The 17,027-nt window shown below is 44.1% G+C and overlaps 1 protein-coding gene across 1 annotated transcript in view; it reads left to right on the top strand.

The window, feature by feature from the left end:
- Positions 1–385: 385 nt before the first annotated feature.
- cps1 (carbamoyl-phosphate synthase 1, mitochondrial) overlaps positions 386–17,027 on the top strand; it is a 37,123-nt gene continuing 20,481 nt past the window's right edge. The window contains exons 1-25 of the mRNA XM_080838654.1: positions 386–671; positions 2,172–2,281; positions 2,511–2,655; positions 2,880–2,969; positions 3,065–3,121; positions 3,236–3,328; positions 3,419–3,508; positions 4,423–4,551; positions 4,904–5,010; positions 5,327–5,468; positions 5,566–5,643; positions 5,877–5,975; positions 6,061–6,156; positions 6,349–6,538; positions 7,101–7,258; positions 7,364–7,492; positions 7,840–7,984; positions 8,282–8,492; positions 9,104–9,302; positions 9,852–10,028; positions 11,307–11,425; positions 14,381–14,522; positions 14,613–14,678; positions 14,820–14,883; positions 15,131–15,312. Of these exons, the coding sequence (XP_080694780.1) occupies positions 552–671; positions 2,172–2,281; positions 2,511–2,655; positions 2,880–2,969; positions 3,065–3,121; positions 3,236–3,328; positions 3,419–3,508; positions 4,423–4,551; positions 4,904–5,010; positions 5,327–5,468; positions 5,566–5,643; positions 5,877–5,975; positions 6,061–6,156; positions 6,349–6,538; positions 7,101–7,258; positions 7,364–7,492; positions 7,840–7,984; positions 8,282–8,492; positions 9,104–9,302; positions 9,852–10,028; positions 11,307–11,425; positions 14,381–14,522; positions 14,613–14,678; positions 14,820–14,883; positions 15,131–15,312 (3,138 nt within the window). The 5' untranslated portion in view covers positions 386–551. The remainder of the gene's footprint in view (positions 672–2,171; positions 2,282–2,510; positions 2,656–2,879; positions 2,970–3,064; positions 3,122–3,235; positions 3,329–3,418; positions 3,509–4,422; positions 4,552–4,903; positions 5,011–5,326; positions 5,469–5,565; positions 5,644–5,876; positions 5,976–6,060; positions 6,157–6,348; positions 6,539–7,100; positions 7,259–7,363; positions 7,493–7,839; positions 7,985–8,281; positions 8,493–9,103; positions 9,303–9,851; positions 10,029–11,306; positions 11,426–14,380; positions 14,523–14,612; positions 14,679–14,819; positions 14,884–15,130; positions 15,313–17,027) is intronic.

Raw genomic sequence — 17,027 nt, forward strand, 5'->3', positions numbered from 1 at the left:
ACCTACATGGAGTCTTTATGTGGGAGTGACATGCATGCAGCAATAGACATGACACAGTTCTCATCATATCAGTCATATACTAACGCATGCAAACACTGTAGTAATGCGATACAAATGTTTTTATACGTGTATGCAATTGACACAAATGTTACCACAACCAAACCGATTAAGTATGCATATTGCATGGTGCTTTCTAACACAACGATGCCAGTCACCGAAAAATATTAACCAATCATCGATGTAAGCGATGAGTTCGAAGGCAGCATGCATAGTAGCGTGGCGCGCTCCTAGAATTTCTGCAATAGTTGAGGTCAGAGTGCAACGCTGCACTTTGACGTTCCGCGCCTGCCACAGGCTGCCTGCAGCTGAGTTTCCCAGGCAAGACACGAGGATAGTTCCAGCCCACGCTGCACTTTCATTCATTCTCTAAAACTTGATGTATAGATTTACATTCGATTTAGACTCTTCTGGGAGTTAATACAAATAAAGGGACTCAGTTATTTGTGACTATATTGCCACAAAATCGTCTCCGTTTATTCGTATTTTTTATAATGACAAAGATATTGACGGCTTACACGGCAGCCAGGTTAACATTACTGAAGCAAGGATGGCTCAGTGGGAGAAGCAGAAGTCTTGTAAACTGGAAGTCAACTCGCCTGTTCAGTGTAAAGGTAAACAACATTGTCCCTATTTATACCCCCGATTATTGCAACTCATTATAGTTGACATTTTATCCCGCCGCATGATCGACAGTCGGTCAGTTATTAATTTAACTTTTCAAGCTAACCGAGCTAATGTTACTAATTAAATATGTTAGCATTACTTGAGTCAAGTTTGCATTCATGTTAGCAAATGTGACCATTCGTTTAATTTTGCTTACTTCAATAGCCTTCATTAGTCATTATCCTACATTCATCTAAGTTAAGTTTAGTAATGTTTGATGAATTTAAGAAGATGTCCCACTTTGGCTGTCACACATGGTCTGATTTATGTAGTCAAATATCACATTCCCGCGTTCAGAAATGAACTAGGTGGGTGTGATTACCAGACACAGTCTCCCTACCATATCTCTATTACTTTGCAGAACGTAAACATTGTCAAACCATCACAGCATTTTATTTAAGTATATAATTGTGTTTATAATCTGCTATTTGTAAAGGTGTTGTTTAGGTGGTTTCATGCCAACATATCATTTTGTGTAACTGGACCCAAAATATACTGAGAAAAAGTCTTAGTTGCTGTGTATGATAAATTAGTGAATCCTAACCGGCCAAGTTTATATGTCAGAGAGAATAAGTTTTTGCTGTCGCCAGTTGCTTTTAATTTTGTATTGAAGGATATATATTTTTTATTTTATTATGAGGTACCTTTTATTATGTCTTAAAGGCACCCAGTGCAACTTTCGAGGCTTAAAAATAAACATTCAATTTCTAGTCTTTTTTACACGTAGTAAGTTTCAATAACTCCATACCGTTACATATCGACATTCAAGGAGCAAAGATGAGACGTCGTTGTGTGGCGAGAACTGATAGAAAATCGTAAACAACAACAATCGCCGCCATTTTTCCCCCCAAATCTTTATTTATTGGTGCCACCAATAAATAAAGCAGGATTCCAGTCAATGGAAAAATGGCCTCTCCCCACCGGCGATTGTTGTTGTTTACGATTTTCTATCAGTTCTCACCACACAACGACGTCTCATCTTTGCTCCTTGAATGTCGATATGTAATGCTATGGAGTTATTGAAACTTACTACATGTAAAAAAGACTAGAAATTGAATGTTTATTTTTCGAGTCTCAAGCCTATAAACTTGCACTGGGTGCCTTTAAGTTGATAGATAACAATGCTAACCTCCCGACCAAATTAATGTTTTAAAACTCTAGTGAGTAATTCAGTCTGTTAGCAAACTTTCAACTGTCACCTGTCGCCTAAATCTGACCAAAGATTCATGAAGGCAAGGTGTAAGTCAGGTGAATCTTCACAACAGCATCCCTACTGTTCTCTGTCATCAAAGTGTCATGGGAAGTGTTAGTTTCCCCACAGGCTGAAAAAAGGGTACATGAAAGACGTTTCTTAAGTAATGTTGCTTACTTTTTGTTAAGTGAAAAGCACTTAAATGTGAGTAGACACTGAATGTTTTGTACTGTCATCTCTGGAACCTTATCTTCAGGCCCAGACTGCTCACCTTGTCCTGGAGGATGGCACTCGAATGAAGGGCTTGTCTTTTGGAAAGAAACGTTCTATGGCAGGCGAGCTGGTCTTCAACACAGGACTTGTAGGGTGAGTCATTAAAAAGTTTTCTTCCTTGATTAAAGGCTTGAGTACAAAATATTTGTTTCTCTTGGGGCTGTTAAGGATTCAATTATTATTACTACATCATTGTTAATGGTTACTGCAGGCATATATTTTTTTTAATAATTTATTTGTTATTTGTAGTTTTTTTTGTTGAGTGCTAGATTGACTGTATAACTGCTCAAACCACATGTGTTCAACATATTTGTATACACAGGTACCCCGAGGCGCTGACTGATCCTAGCTACAGTGGCCAGATTTTAACTCTCACCTACCCTATCGTGGGAAACTACGGCGTGCCCAATACACAGGAGCTAGATGAGTTGGGATTGAGAAGGAATGTTGAATCTGACCGAATTCATGTAGGTTTCAAGCACTTCCTGATGTTCACTGATGGAGCTGCAGTTTAAATGCAGTGCCACAACAAATAAGTGTCGATATCTTGACTTTGTTACAAGTTTCCTTCCAAGATGAATTCTCTGGAAGATTTTATAATATCAGTCGTCACTCATCTAAGCATATGTTGCAAGAGACCATCAGTGATGACTTTAACCCTTGAGGATTGTGATTGGATTTGATTTCTCAGGTGTCTGGGCTGCTGGTGCAAGACTATAGCTATGAATACAGTCACTGGAACTCTGTCAAATCCTTGGCTCAGTGGCTAGAAGAAGAAGGGGTATTTTTTTGTGTTATTTAAAAGAGGTGTACATTTTGTTATTTTGTCAATGCTTACTTCATATTAATTTTAAAATGTAACTTTTCAATTCTAAGGTGCCTGCATTGTATGGTGTGGATACCAGGATGCTTACTAAAATCATTCGGGATAAGGTTGGCTGCCAGACCCACACATACTTTCTTCATTTGAGCTGTTTTCAAATGATAGATAAGGTATTAAGTTGTTTATATGAAGACATATGTAATTGATATTCTTATTGTGTTTAGGGAACAGTCTTGGGAAAGATTGAGTTTGATGGGGAGCCTGTCGAGCTTACTGACCCCAATCAGCGTAATCTAATCGCAGAAGTCTCCACAAAAGTAACTACCACTGATAACTTGATTATATATTATTCTTTTATGGCATAACTGTGTTTGCAAAAATGATTTTTATCCCTTCTTTCTGTTCAGGAAACACAGATATTTGGGAAAGGAAACCCAATCAAAGTGGTAGCAGTCGATTGTGGGATCAAACACAACATAATCAGACTCCTTGTCAAGGTAATTATATGAATCACTTTGAAAATTACAAATTCTTTAAAAGAGTGTCCATCACACAATTAGCTCAGTATAATGCCTGCTGTTTAAGCTAGACTGAAAATGCTTTTAAATGATCCCTCAGTTTTAGCTTCATTCAAGTTTTGTTCTCCATTTACCACCACACTGGTACATCAAAGGCTGTTGGTGACACCAGGGACTTCTCTCAGCCCCAAATATTGCAGCTGTTAAGTAATTCAAAGTAGTACACTGTAATATTATGAAAATTAGCTGTATTCCGAATCAGGTTTTTTGTTTGTTTATATGTGCTAGCACTAGCTCCTTCAAGTGTGAGTGCACCTCAGTACATGCATTCAGCCATGTGTGTGTGAGCATTAGGGGTGGGTATTGCCAAAGAAGTCACAATTCGATTCGTATCACGATTCACATGCCACGATGCGATTCTATCACGATGCATCGCGATACTTGAATTATTGCGATGCATTGCGATGCATTTTTCACTGAACACTGTTAGAAAAAAATTAAGCCATTACCAGTGGCTGACTGGCTGTGTATGATCTGTATAGTGTGTTCAATTGATAACTCAAAGCAACTCAATTCATACATAGCTGTATTTATTGAAACGACTTTTGGAGGTTACTTAACACAAATATTATTATTACTGGATACACTGCATGTTTTGTTTATGAATGACTTGTCGCAGTATCGCGCGGCCGGAAATGCTTGATGTTCGCCAACCATTCATGCAATTTAAATTATTCATTATTTATTTATTTATTTTTTACTAATAATCGATACTTGGTGTCAACAATCGATGCAGTAGATCGTGAAAATTAGAATCGCGATGCATCGTCATGACGATTATTTGGCACACCCCTAGTGAGCATAGAGTGATTGACTTGTGTATTTCTGTGCAGCGGGGAGCTGAAGTACATGTGGTACCATGGGACCAAGACTTAATGAGCCTGGACTATGATGGTCTGTTTATTTCCAATGGCCCTGGGGACCCCGCATTAGCTGGCGCCCTGATTGAGAATGTCCGCAAGGTATGGTCTGTGTACATGCGGAGAAAAAAGAACTATGTCCGTTGTCTGTGTTTCTGCACCATTTAGGTTGGTCAAAGTGCACTTGACTTACCACAGACATCCAGATGTATTGTGACTTACTTTAATTACCTCTCTGTGTTAAAAAACATACAAGGAATCTCTGTAACTGATTAGATAAGAGAGTGGAGACACATCAGAGTATTTAGGCTTTGTAGTATGAGTAAGGCAATACCACCAGTATTTTTCAGCACGCCTCATATTTGTTATATCGTTTTTAGCTTAAGTAGACACATAGACATGGAAAATTCTGAGGTTTGAAAAGAGGATAAACATTGTGTTGTTCCCTGCTCAGGTCCTTGAGAGTGATCGGCCCCAGCCTGTCTTTGGCATCTGCATGGGCAACCAGATCACTGCTCTTGCAGCAGGAGCCCAATCCTACAAGCTGCCCATGGGCAACAGGTACAGCACTCCACAGCATATACAGTACCAGTCAAAAGTTTGGACACACCTTCTCATTTTTGGAGAAGTTATTTATTTTCGTTTAGTACATCATTCCATATGTGTTCTTTTGTAGTTTAAATGTGTTCCGTATTAATCTACAATGTAGAAAATAATAAAAGTAAAGAAAACGCTTTTCCCAAAAAATTAAAGGTGTGTCCAAACATTTGACTGGTATTGTAATTGGGGGTTACATGAGCAGAGTAGTAATGTGCACCTACCTTTAATAACATGTGGAATATTTGTCTTCTTCAATTGTCACTTTCTTATCTAAAAGGGGACAGAATCAGCCAGTACTGAATGTGATGACACGCCAAGCCTTTATCACTGCACAGAACCATGGGTATGGAATCGACAGTGATTCGCTGCCACAGGGCTGGAGCCCTCTGTTCATCAATGCCAATGACGGGACCAACGAGGTACCCGTGTGTCTAGTGGCCTTAGTCTTAAACACCTTTCTGTCTGTCTCTTTGATTACTCACTATATATCTGCTGCTCTATTTATCTGTCTTCCAGGGCATCATGCATAACTCCAAGCCCATCTTCACCGCACAGTTCCACCCAGAAGCAAAGGGAGGTCCTACTGACACAGAGGTGTGGTTCAAAATGTCTGTCCCAAGTTGAATAATATGTTATTCACAAAGCAAACTTATTTTAAGGATTTACCTGAATGAATTAATTTAGTATAGCAGTGATGTATTTCTACTACTGTCGAGGTGAAATGTATTTGCAGATCTTATATTACATATACACGCTCATACTATACATCACATAAAGCCATAAAGTTGCCAGAAATACTTGTGAATTCATATTTATTTGCGTTGCAGTTCCTGTTCGATGCCTTCCTCTCGCTCATTAAGAATGGGAAGAAGGCCAGCATAGTGTCTGTGATGCCTAAGAAACCAGACATTCCTCCAAGAGCTAAGGTGAGATGTGTGAACATATGAACATACCATGGAGGGGAGATGTACATGATGTGTGTGTCTCAGAGTGGTGTGTGTCTCCTCCCAGGTGTCCAAGGTTCTGGTACTGGGCTCTGGGGGTCTCTCCATTGGCCAGGCAGGAGAGTTTGACTACTCTGGATCCCAGGCTATCAAGGCCCTGAAGGTGAAATTCTAAACACTGTTATAGAGGACCTTAGTATTATTTGATGGGGTCATTTTCATGAATAAGTGCATGTGAGAAGGTCATCTTGTGTGAGTTGCTGCTTTGGCTGTAACTGTGCAGCAACATGCATATTGTGATACACAACTTGTGATTTGTGTTTGTGTGACTGAGTCTAAGTTATTTTTTTTGCAGGAAGAGAACCTACAAACAGTGCTGATGAACCCTAACATTGCCTCGGTGCAGACCAACGAGGTTGGGACCAAGCAGGCGGACTCTGTCTACTTCCTGCCCGTCACCCCACAGTTTGTCACCGAAGTCATCAAGGCGGAGCGGCCAGACGGCATCCTGCTCTCCATGGGGGGCCAGACGGCCCTGAACTGCGGTAAGTTCCTCTCAGGGTGCTACCTGCTGCTCAGAGGACAAGTGCAGAGTACACATTAGCCTGATTTATTCAGACATTATTTCATTATATATTACTGCCACTCTATATGAAATTATCAATTTTGTGGCAGAAATGAAAAAGCCAACCAGACGCTTATCATCTGATGGCCTCGCAGAGGTTATTACTCTTGTGTTTGTTCGCCAGTTGAACTTTGATGGATGCGTTATGTTTACACTCATTTGTGTGTCAGTCTTATGTCAGTCTTGCCAGTCAATCTAAAGTGTTATCCAATACAAATTAAAGGTGAGATTGTAATCCTTTACACTTTCTGTCGAATTCAGCTACATTTTCCATACGTTCCTCTAACACTCTGTCCAGCGTGGGTGCTTAAAACACCATTCTTGCAGAGTCCTGGCTCTGTAAATGGAAAGCAAAGTGGCTTGGTCCAAGCCTCAAGAGCTTGGAAGGGAGAAGAGTTATTTGATTGGCTGTGGAGCTCAAATTTCATGCTAAATAGCAGTTGATGAAGGTAATGTGGTTACGTTTTCTACTGGGTCTGCAGGTGTGGAGCTCTACAGCAGTGGAGTCCTTCAGAAGTACGGGGTGAAGGTGTTGGGGACGCCTGTGGAGGCCATCATGGCCACTGAGGACCGACAGCTCTTTGCAGACAAGCTGAATGAGATCAATGAGAAAATAGCACCCAGCTTTGCTGTCGAGACGGTTAGATTCCTCCTCATGTGTGTTATTTAAATGCCGTTATTGCCAGCTGTTATGTTGGTCTTCCAGTATTATCAGTGTGTTGTAATAGCAGATTGTGTCCTGTAGGTGGCAGATGCACTGAAGGCTGCAGAGAAGATCGGCTACCCTGTCATGCTGCGCTCTGCCTACGCACTCGGGGGTCTGGGCTCAGGCCTGTGTGGCAACAAGGACAAGCTGGAGGAGACGGCAAGGAAGGTGGAGAAAAACAGATTACTTACTAGTTCCCAGTTCTTTGGAATTAACCCTTCATTGTGGTGTCTCTAGACCTGTCCCTTCACCCGCTTTGTTGTCATTGACAATCAGCACAGCCTCTCTTTTTGATACTGTGTTTGCTTGTGTTTGTAGAGAGTAAACTGGTAAACATGTTTGTGTACTCTGTGGCCCTTCACCAACTTTGTTCTCATGGACAATCAGCACGGCCTCTCTCTTTAAAGGATGGAAACTTTATTAATCCTGAGGGATACATATACAAACATATTGTGTTTGCTTGTGGTTGTAGAGAGTAAACTGGTAAACATGAGGTGTACTCTGTGGCCCTCCAGGCTCTAGCCATGAGCAGTCAGATCCTGGTGGAGAAGTCCCTGATGGGCTGGAAGGAGGTGGAGTACGAGGTGGTCCGGGACATCTCCAACAACTGCGTCACGGTCTGCAACATGGAGAACTTTGACCCGCTCGGCATCCACACAGGTGCTAGACACAGGCCCTTTAATCTACATATTATGCGCCACTGAGTCTGCTCTTGTTGACTGTCATAACGCACAGAAGCCCCCCTGTAGCCAGTATTTCTTACTTTATCCATTTATATCCAAAGTATAGATCCTTTCAAATCCATATTGAATTCAGTGCTTCGCATTGACTATAAAATACACATACTGTATACAATGTATACATTGTATAACTTGATTGACTTTTTCACCAAAAGATAAACCCAAATAGAATTGGGATGAATAGTAAGAGAAGTAAGACCCTCTCTTGTTCTTGCAGGTGACTCCATTGTGGTGGCCCCTAGCCAGACCCTGTCCAATGAGGAGTACCACATGCTGAGGGAGACTGCCATCAAGGTGGTGCGGCACCTGGGCATCGTGGGAGAGTGCAACATCCAGTATGCCCTCCACCCCGCCTCACTGGACTACTGCATTATTGAGGTCAACGCCAGGCTCTCCCGGAGCTCAGCTCTGGCCTCTAAGGCCACAGGGTAAGATGCAGAGTTATATGCACTCTTATGTCTTATTAATTTAAATTAACAGTTATCTTTTAGAAATTCCTGCCTTCTTTCCTCTTTTCCGTCCTTCCTCACATCCTGAAATCAACAAAGTTATTTTGTTTTTGTGGCGACGCTTTGAATGATGTAATATCTAACCAAATGTGTGTCCCTTCCTTCATGTCTTTATAAATGGCTGCTGGTGGTAAAGTGGTTAGCATTGCTGCCTTCCCAATGCAAGATGCCTTTGTAAGTCGCTTTGGACTAAAGCGTCTGCGAAATACCTGACATTTAAATGTGTCTTTTCCCCCAAAGGAGTTCCTTGTTAATTAATTAGCATAGGAAAAGCTAAGCAAATACATGCTTTAGCATGTCATCTCCTCGCCCATCTCTCAGTGACATTCCACCTCTCTGTGGATAAACACAGGTAGTTGTGATCGCTGCTTACCCTGCCTCCACCCCTCCCCCCAGCTACCCTCTGTGGATAAACACAGGTAGTTGTGATCGCTGCTTACCCTGCCTCCACCCCTCCCCTCAGCTATCCTCTGTGGATAAACACAGGTAGTTGTGATCGCTGCTTACCCTGCCTCCACCCCTCCCCCCAGCTACCCTCTGGCCTTTGTGGCCGCCAAACTGGCCCTGGGTATCCCTCTGCCAGAGATTAAGAACGCCGTGTCAGAGAAGACCACCGCCTGCTTCGAGCCCAGCCTGGACTACATCGTCACCAAGATCCCCCGCTGGGACCTGGACCGCTTCCAGGGCATGTCCCTGGAGATTGGCAGCGCCATGAAGAGTGTGGGCGAGGTGGGCACCAGATGTTGCTCTCATACTGTTACACACGCGATTATCAGATGCTCAAATAGATTACATTTAAGTTTCTTGCACAATAATTATACTCAAATTGATTAAAATAATCAGCTCATTTTCATTGAACTGGAATGCTCTCTTTTACTAGATTTACTTTACAAATACGATATGTAGGTTTTGTTCAACAACTACTATAATGCCACTCTGAAGTCAAAACTTTTTTGTTGTGTGTACTCCTAAAATAGAGAAACGAGACGTGATACATTGTCCTCATGCCTTCACTAAGATTGTATGTATTTAGAAATCATATTTATTTTTTGGCAACAACATCTCCATACTGAATCCTTAAAGTATTGCTACACCCACATCAGAAACTTCTTTTAGAGGAACATACATCCTTAGCCACAATAATCTCCTGAAGGACACAGCCTTCATCTCCAGTCTCCTGTGTGTGTGTGTGAGTGTGAGTGTGAGATTTGAGTGTGAGTGGGCAGCAGTTTTGTCGATCTCCCTGACCTCTTCTCTCGCTGTGCCTCTGGGCTCCAGGTGATGGCGGTAGGCCGCACCTTCGAGGAGAGCATGCAGAAGGCCCTGCGCATGTGCCACCCCTCCGTGGACGGCTTCGTGCCACACCTGCCCCTCAAGAAGGCCTGGGCCGACAAGCTGGACCTGCAGCACGAGATGGCAGTGCCCTCCAGCACTCGCATCTTCTCCCTGGCAAAGGTACATCCACAGGGCTGATGGGGGGCAAGCTCAGGGGTCCTAGGTCAGGTGTGTGTGTGTGTGTGTGTGTGTGTGTGTGTGTGTGTGTGTGTGTGTGTGTGTGTGTGTGTGTGTGTGTGTGTGTGTGTGTGTGTGTGTGTGTGTGTGTGTGTGTGTGTGTGTGTGTGTGTGTGTGTGTGTGTGTGTGTGTGTGTGTGTGTGTGTTTTGAGTGCATCCACAGGGCTGATGGGGGGGAAAGCTCAGGGGTTGTAGGTCAGGTTTGTTTGAGTGACTTAGTAAAAGCAAAATGGTTTCTTCTGGTTTTAATACAAAACATACTTTTTGAATTTCTCAGTAGGTTTTGTTGTCTTGATTTCTTCTATTGATGTGAGTGAAATGAAATCAATGTGAAGGTTTTAACTGCAGTGATTCATTGTTTACTACTTCTCCACCCTTATCATAACCATCCTTGTCTAATAATTTTAAGTCTCAGTATCCATGGCCATGCCTCAGTATCCATGGCCAGGCTTTCTGTTTCTGAATAGGTCATCCTTTTGTGGATTAAACTGAAACCCAAAATAGGATCTTTAGTAAGATGGCCGCCTTTTACAGGTTCTTCACAAAGTTCTAGTTTGTTATTGTGTACACATAAATCAGTGAGTCAATCTTAATCAGTCAGCAAATCCTTCTGTGAGTCCATGTCACCTGTGAATGCTCGATATTTCATTTCTTGTATATTTTAATTATCCTTGACCGCTCACACTCATCAAAAAAACTCTGAATCCTTTTTAGAACAGAATGTATCATGAGTGTTGAACACGATTATTGAGGCTGGCAGATTTATTAAGAAATAATAGCCCAAATCACATCAAGCCGCGGAACATCAATAACTCTCAAGGTTGGCCTTGCTGTGGCTCTGCTATAATTTCATGTTGCTCCCTGGGTGCGTAATTTCATTCCAAGCTGGTTATGTCTCCGATCAAGCGGACGGCTGTTGAGTGCCACTCACCGATTGGTTGAGAGGCCGATTGGGGGCCCTGCGTCGAGGCAGCGGCGGCGCTGAAACTCATTGGGTCACAGCTCATTGGCTTGCCCGTTTTGTATTCAAGGGGAGAAGTGAGGACAGCTCTTGTAGTCAGGCTGCATTATTTTCTTCGCTTAAAAAACGACCCTAATAGAACACGTCCCCGTTCGCCGAGAGGCTCTGCGGAGCATCCGGACTTTAGCGCTGCTGGGGAATCGGGGGGTGTGGAAGCAGGAAGTGATGACGGTGTACCTCTGCGCTTGATGCCTCACAGGCCCTCCACAGCGGGGTGGGCGTGGACGAGATCCACCAGCTGACCGCCATCGACAAGTGGTTCCTGCACAAGCTCCGACGCATCACCGAGCTGGAGCAGCACCTCTGCCAATTCAACAGGTGAGATGGGTGTAGAAACACTAATGTGAACACACACACACACACACACATATAAATATAAATATAAATACAGTATTAAAAAAAACTTTTAAAAAAACATAGATTCACTGACAAAATTATAGTTTGACTAATGATCCTCTTCTGTTAGTGGCGAAAAATCTTACAGATTTAAGTAATATTATTAAATTGTGCATCAGCACTGGAGAGAAACCTGACATAACAGATGAAAATATTCAGGCTTTTTGCACGTTTGATAGCAGAAGATTTGGTACATACTCAAACGCTCATGCACACACAAAAGATGTGAAAAAATATCCAGTAGGGGGCATGCAGTGACATGTCAAAGTCACTAGATGGAGCTGTGAGGATGTGTGTGAAAATGTAACATGCTCTGGTGAAAATTCCAATGCTGAAGAAATTGTCTTTTTTTGCATACATGGTCATTTGTCCTAGTTATTTTCTGGTTGTAGATGTAATAGTGGTCATGGACCACCTCGCCCCTGTCTGGGTGACCTATGATTCCTCAGCCTCTTCCTGACTTTGAGGTAACACTGTAAGATGAGCTGTCTGGTGTAGTCTGGCTGGTTTGCTGCTAAAGTAATTTGTCTGTTTTTGAAACCCATGCATTCACTTAGCATCTTTGTATCCCCTAAGTATTTCGTAGATGGGTTTCGTTGTGATTGACTGGGTAAGAATATCATTGTGGAAAGCTAGTTTTAGTGTTTTAAAGTTTTTATTGTCTCTGTCTGAACAGACTCTTTGTAGACGGAGAAAGATGTGAACAGAATTTTAAATTCAATACGTCTGGTCTACAGGGAGTGAAGGATTGGTTTCTCACAATATTTGTTGCTTTCTGTCAGATATAAGTTTTAGATTTTTTTAGTTTCTGACCCTAGGTGTTAGATCTGTGGATTCCAGTCCAGTGTTTGCCTTGTGACGTTGTCAGCTGGTTTACGTAGGGTGTGACCAGTCTGACCCCACTTTTGCTACATCACATCTTGGCTGATTGGGTTCTGGTTGGCTCCCTCCCACAGGATGGCATTGGAGATCTTCTCTGGCCACCTGATGTTCAGGATGTGAAGTAGGCATCTGTTGACGAGGGTCTGGAGGTTGTTAGTGAGGTTGGTCACTCTCCATTGTCTGAGATCTATACAGTAGGACTGCCTTCATATTGGAGGCTCTTTTCTTCTGGAGGGAGAGTGCCTTGGAGTCCCAGATGGGTCTCAGTGTGTTGAATCTGTGTCTTGCCTTGCTTATTTGTTTCTTGATGTTGTCATCTGAACCACCATTTTTGCTAACTTTACTCCCAAGGTATGTGAAGTGGTCTGTATCTCTCCCTGTAGTTGGATTGAAACCTCTTGCTTGTTGTTGATGCGCATCACTTCTGTCTTCGTATTTAAATTCAGGCTGATGAGTCGTGTCAGAGATGACTATGCATGTTGTTGTTTGTGGGAAAAGTATGAACAATCTAGGTCTTCAAGTTGTTTGGCGAAGATCCACCAGATGCCTGTGCTACATGGTTGTCCTTTTCATGATCCAATCGATCGACCATCAGGAAACCTGTTAACTTGCCCCGGTCTTCACTTCAAAAGGGCTAGTTAGCTTCCCGTAGGGAATGACTTGGCAGGTGGAGTCCTCACACAGAAGCTGGATGAGGTTGATGAGTTTTGGAGGAATCCTGTAGTGATGCGGTCCACACTGTCAAAGACTTTCGCAAAGTCCCACAAATGTTATGTAGAGAGAGGACCCGGCGGTACCCGAGTTGTTGTTATGTTAGCCTCTTATCCAATGCCTCCTCCAGTCTCTGTTCAGGACCTTGCTGGGAACAGATAGGAATATGATCCCTCACCAGTTCCTGCATTAGAAAAGTTGACCTTTTTGGGGTAGTTTGACCAGATGTCCTCCCTTCCAGTCTGCTGGGACTTGTTCCTGCTCCAATGTCTTCCGTAGGAGGGGCTGTAGCATCTCCGCTGACGTTTTTGGGTTTGCCTTCAGTGCCTCAGGAATGGTGCCATTTGGATCTCCAGCGTTGCCATTCTTCAAGGTTTTGATGGCCCTGATCATGTCAGCTGGTGGTATGTCAGGAGCAGTTGGTGGTTTTGGTGGAGGTGGTGGGTATAGAATTTCCTCAAAGCGTGTCCACCCATCGAAATCTCCTCTGCATTCTTCATGGCCTTCATGCCCTCAATACAATTTAAATAACACGGGTTGCTCTCAAGTGCTTTTGAAACAGTATCTCCTCAGCCCAAGTATTTTACTTTAAGACCGTTAATATTTTGCTCTTTTAGTCCAGTCGGTGCCCTGGGATGAAGATCACTTGACTTTTCTGATAACCTCACGGTGTGAGGTCTTAAATAATTGAGTGATAAAATGAAAGAAGTCACCGTGGAATGATCCCCTTTACTTTTTTTTTTCGTTCTTTTAGAGCACTTCCCCCAGGCCTTGAAATTTTAATGACTTTAAACGGGCTTGAACCAGCCTGTATAGTGAGAGGTGTGGCTAGGGGATTTTGAGCGGCTCATTTATTGATGCCTCATCGATTTGCGCTGCACCTAATTTCCTGCTCCTGTGCCGACAGACTGGGCTAAGCAGGACCCTGGCCTCTGCACTCCGGAGTCTGTGAGAGACAGCCCAGCGATGGAGGCTGAGCTGAGGGCACGGGGCCATGCCACGCCACGCAACATCTTAATTAAACCCATTCATTCCTGCGGTCGCCCTCCCCGTTTAATACCCAGCCTGCGTTGGGAGTAAATCCCCAGGCATGGATGCTCTCTGATGCATCAGGAAAGGGACAGAGTGTGTGTGTGTGGGGGTGGGGGCGGGGGGTGTAGCAGGAAGTTCTCTAAGTCCTGGCACAACTTCAGTCGGCGCTCTGTGTCACCGGGGAGTGGGCTCTGTGGGTAAGATGAACTGTGTCATTGATTGTCTGGCCTTGTGCCGCCTTTCGATCCGCAGCGTCTCCGTGCCTACAGAGCTGCTGCTCAAGGCCAAGCAGGACGGCTTCTCCGACCGTCAAGTGGGCCATGCCCTGGGCACCTCAGAGGGTGAAGCCCGGGCACTGAGGCTGAGACAGGACATCCGGCCCTGGGTCAAACAGGTGAGGACCTCTGGGCACACTGGGGCTGGGAGTGGGCCTACAGTGAGCCACACGAGTCAATGCTTCATGAACTTATTTTGTTCCTCCTAGATTGACACCCTTGCAGCAGAATACCCAACTGTCACCAACTATCTGTACTGCACTTATCATGGCGAGGTACTCCTAACTCTGCATTAGAAATAGGAATATGATATGCAGACATTTGTCCTGTACAGGTTTTTTTTTATGCTAATTATCTTGTTTCTGTCATTTGGGCCTTCATCTCTTTCCCCTATGAACTACCTGTTCCATCAATAGGAGCATGACCTTGAATTCAGTGACCAGGGTGTAATGGTGCTGGGATGTGGCCCTTATCACATTGGTAGGTTTCTTCTGGCTTTGTGTTTGTACCATGTTTACATTCCAGTCTTTCAGCTATCAGTCTTTCTGAAGAGATAAAAAAAACATCATAGACATTACAGGGTTTCTAGATTAAATAATAGAAAGAAAAAAATAATCTGATGTAGACTGTTAGCGTTAATCAGATGTTTTTGTAACCCCTTGCACAACACACCCCTCCCCCCCCACCCTGCCACCCCATCCCCTCCCCCACCCCACCCCTCCTCCAGGCAGCAGCGTGGAGTTCGACTGGTGCGCCGTGTCGAGCATTCGCGCCCTGCGGCAGATGGGCCGACGCACGGTGGTGGTGAACCATAACCCGGAGACGGTCAGCACGGACTTTGACGAGTGCGACAGGCTGTACTTTGAGGAGCTGACCCTAGAGCGCATCCTGGACATCACACAGCAGGAGGTGAGGGGTCACTCTCCACACAGACATCACCCCCGCCACCACCTCTCCACACAGACATCCCACCCCGCTCTCATCACCCCCCCACCCCTGCCACCCCCCCTCCACTCATTACCCCGACCCGTCCCCTCTCCACACAGACATCCCAACCCGCCCCGATCACCCTCACCCCCGCCACCACCCCTCCACACAGACATCACCCCCTACCCCGCTCCTATCACCCACCTTGCCCCCTCTCTCCACACAGACATCCCCCCCCAAACCCTCACCCCCGCCACCACCCCCTCCACTCATCACCCACCTTGCCCCTCTCTACTGCAGTGAGCTGAGGCCAGGAGGAACTGTGACCAACTGCACCATGAAGCGTGTTAGCAGGGCGTCCCTCACACAGACTTTAAGTCAGTGGGCGGTAGAGGTTCACCCTTCTAAGTGGTCTCCATTCACTGGGCCAAAACTTGAAATCATGGTCTTGCTAGCAGTTAAAGTGGTTATTAATAAGCTGTAAGGGGATGTAAGTTTATGATGTTGACTTTGGGGGTTACAGAGCGTCTGAAAGAAGCACGCTCTTTCTCTGACTTGCATCATAAAGGGCTCTTGCACAGCATTAGTTGTAAAATTTGATATAGTGAGTTTCAAAAATTTGAAATATAGTTATTTATTTCATTTTCAGCAGGTCTAACAACCCCCACAGAAGTAAGAACTTCAGAAGTATGAAACTTGTGCTTGCGTGATAAGTCTGTTAAGTTCTTCGGAGCCTGACTAAGAGCGTTTCTTCTTCCTGTTCTTATTTCCTGGCTTGGCCCCTCTGGCTCTCCCATAACGCTTACCCCTCTGCACTCGATCTTCCAAACCTCAGACCCCCCCTTACATAACTCTTACACAACACCTACAGCTCCATGCACTTGGCTGTTCAGTTTGAGCAAAACAATGTAACAAGGAAAACACAGAATGCATTGAATGTGGCCAGTGATTTTTATTTATGTATTTATTTGTTTGTTTGTTTATTTATTTATTTATTTATTTATTTTATTATTTTTAGATCTTTTTACACACACACATATACTTAAGAAAAACTGGCCTGCCACTCTATTTTGTTACACATCAAACTGTGGGTGTTAATGAAAATCAATGAAATATTGTTCTCGCCCTGCAAGCACCTCATCTTCAGTAAATATTTCCTTTTTTCACCTGGAGCGATTCTCTACCGCCTTCCTAAACCCTGATGTCAGTTTAGAATCAGAACACGCTTGAAGTATTCATCCCAGTGCTTTTTTTCACCAACACCCTTCTGCCCCCAAGCCCTTAAATATCCACTGACTTTATCTTCCACAAATTACCAGCCTGCCTAAGTGGCTATGGGATCATGATACTATTATCCCCCCCCTCCTCCCTCCCCCTCTCAATAAACAAATAAGCCTCGTAGAGGTGCAGCCAATTCCCAGACGCCATGTTGTAGTAATTAACTTTGCATTAGAGGAGCTCAGTGGACCTGGAGGGGGGCACTGCATGAGTAATGAAGTGGTCACATTTGGCATCGTCATAGAAACGAGGGTGAAGGCTCAGACTTGGAGGAGGGACAGGGCACAGTTGGGGCAGGGCACGTGCCCCTCAGCTCAGACCTGACAAGGACACAGTGCCATGACTGGCACTGGGGTGAACAAGTCCCGTCCCTGTATCAGAGTACATGGGCAAGGGGAAGGATAAACAGGTCCTGTCCC

The sequence above is a fragment of the Sprattus sprattus genome, assembly GCF_963457725.1.
Source record: "Sprattus sprattus genome assembly, chromosome: 5".
Lineage (NCBI taxonomy): Eukaryota > Metazoa > Chordata > Actinopteri > Clupeiformes > Clupeidae > Sprattus > Sprattus sprattus.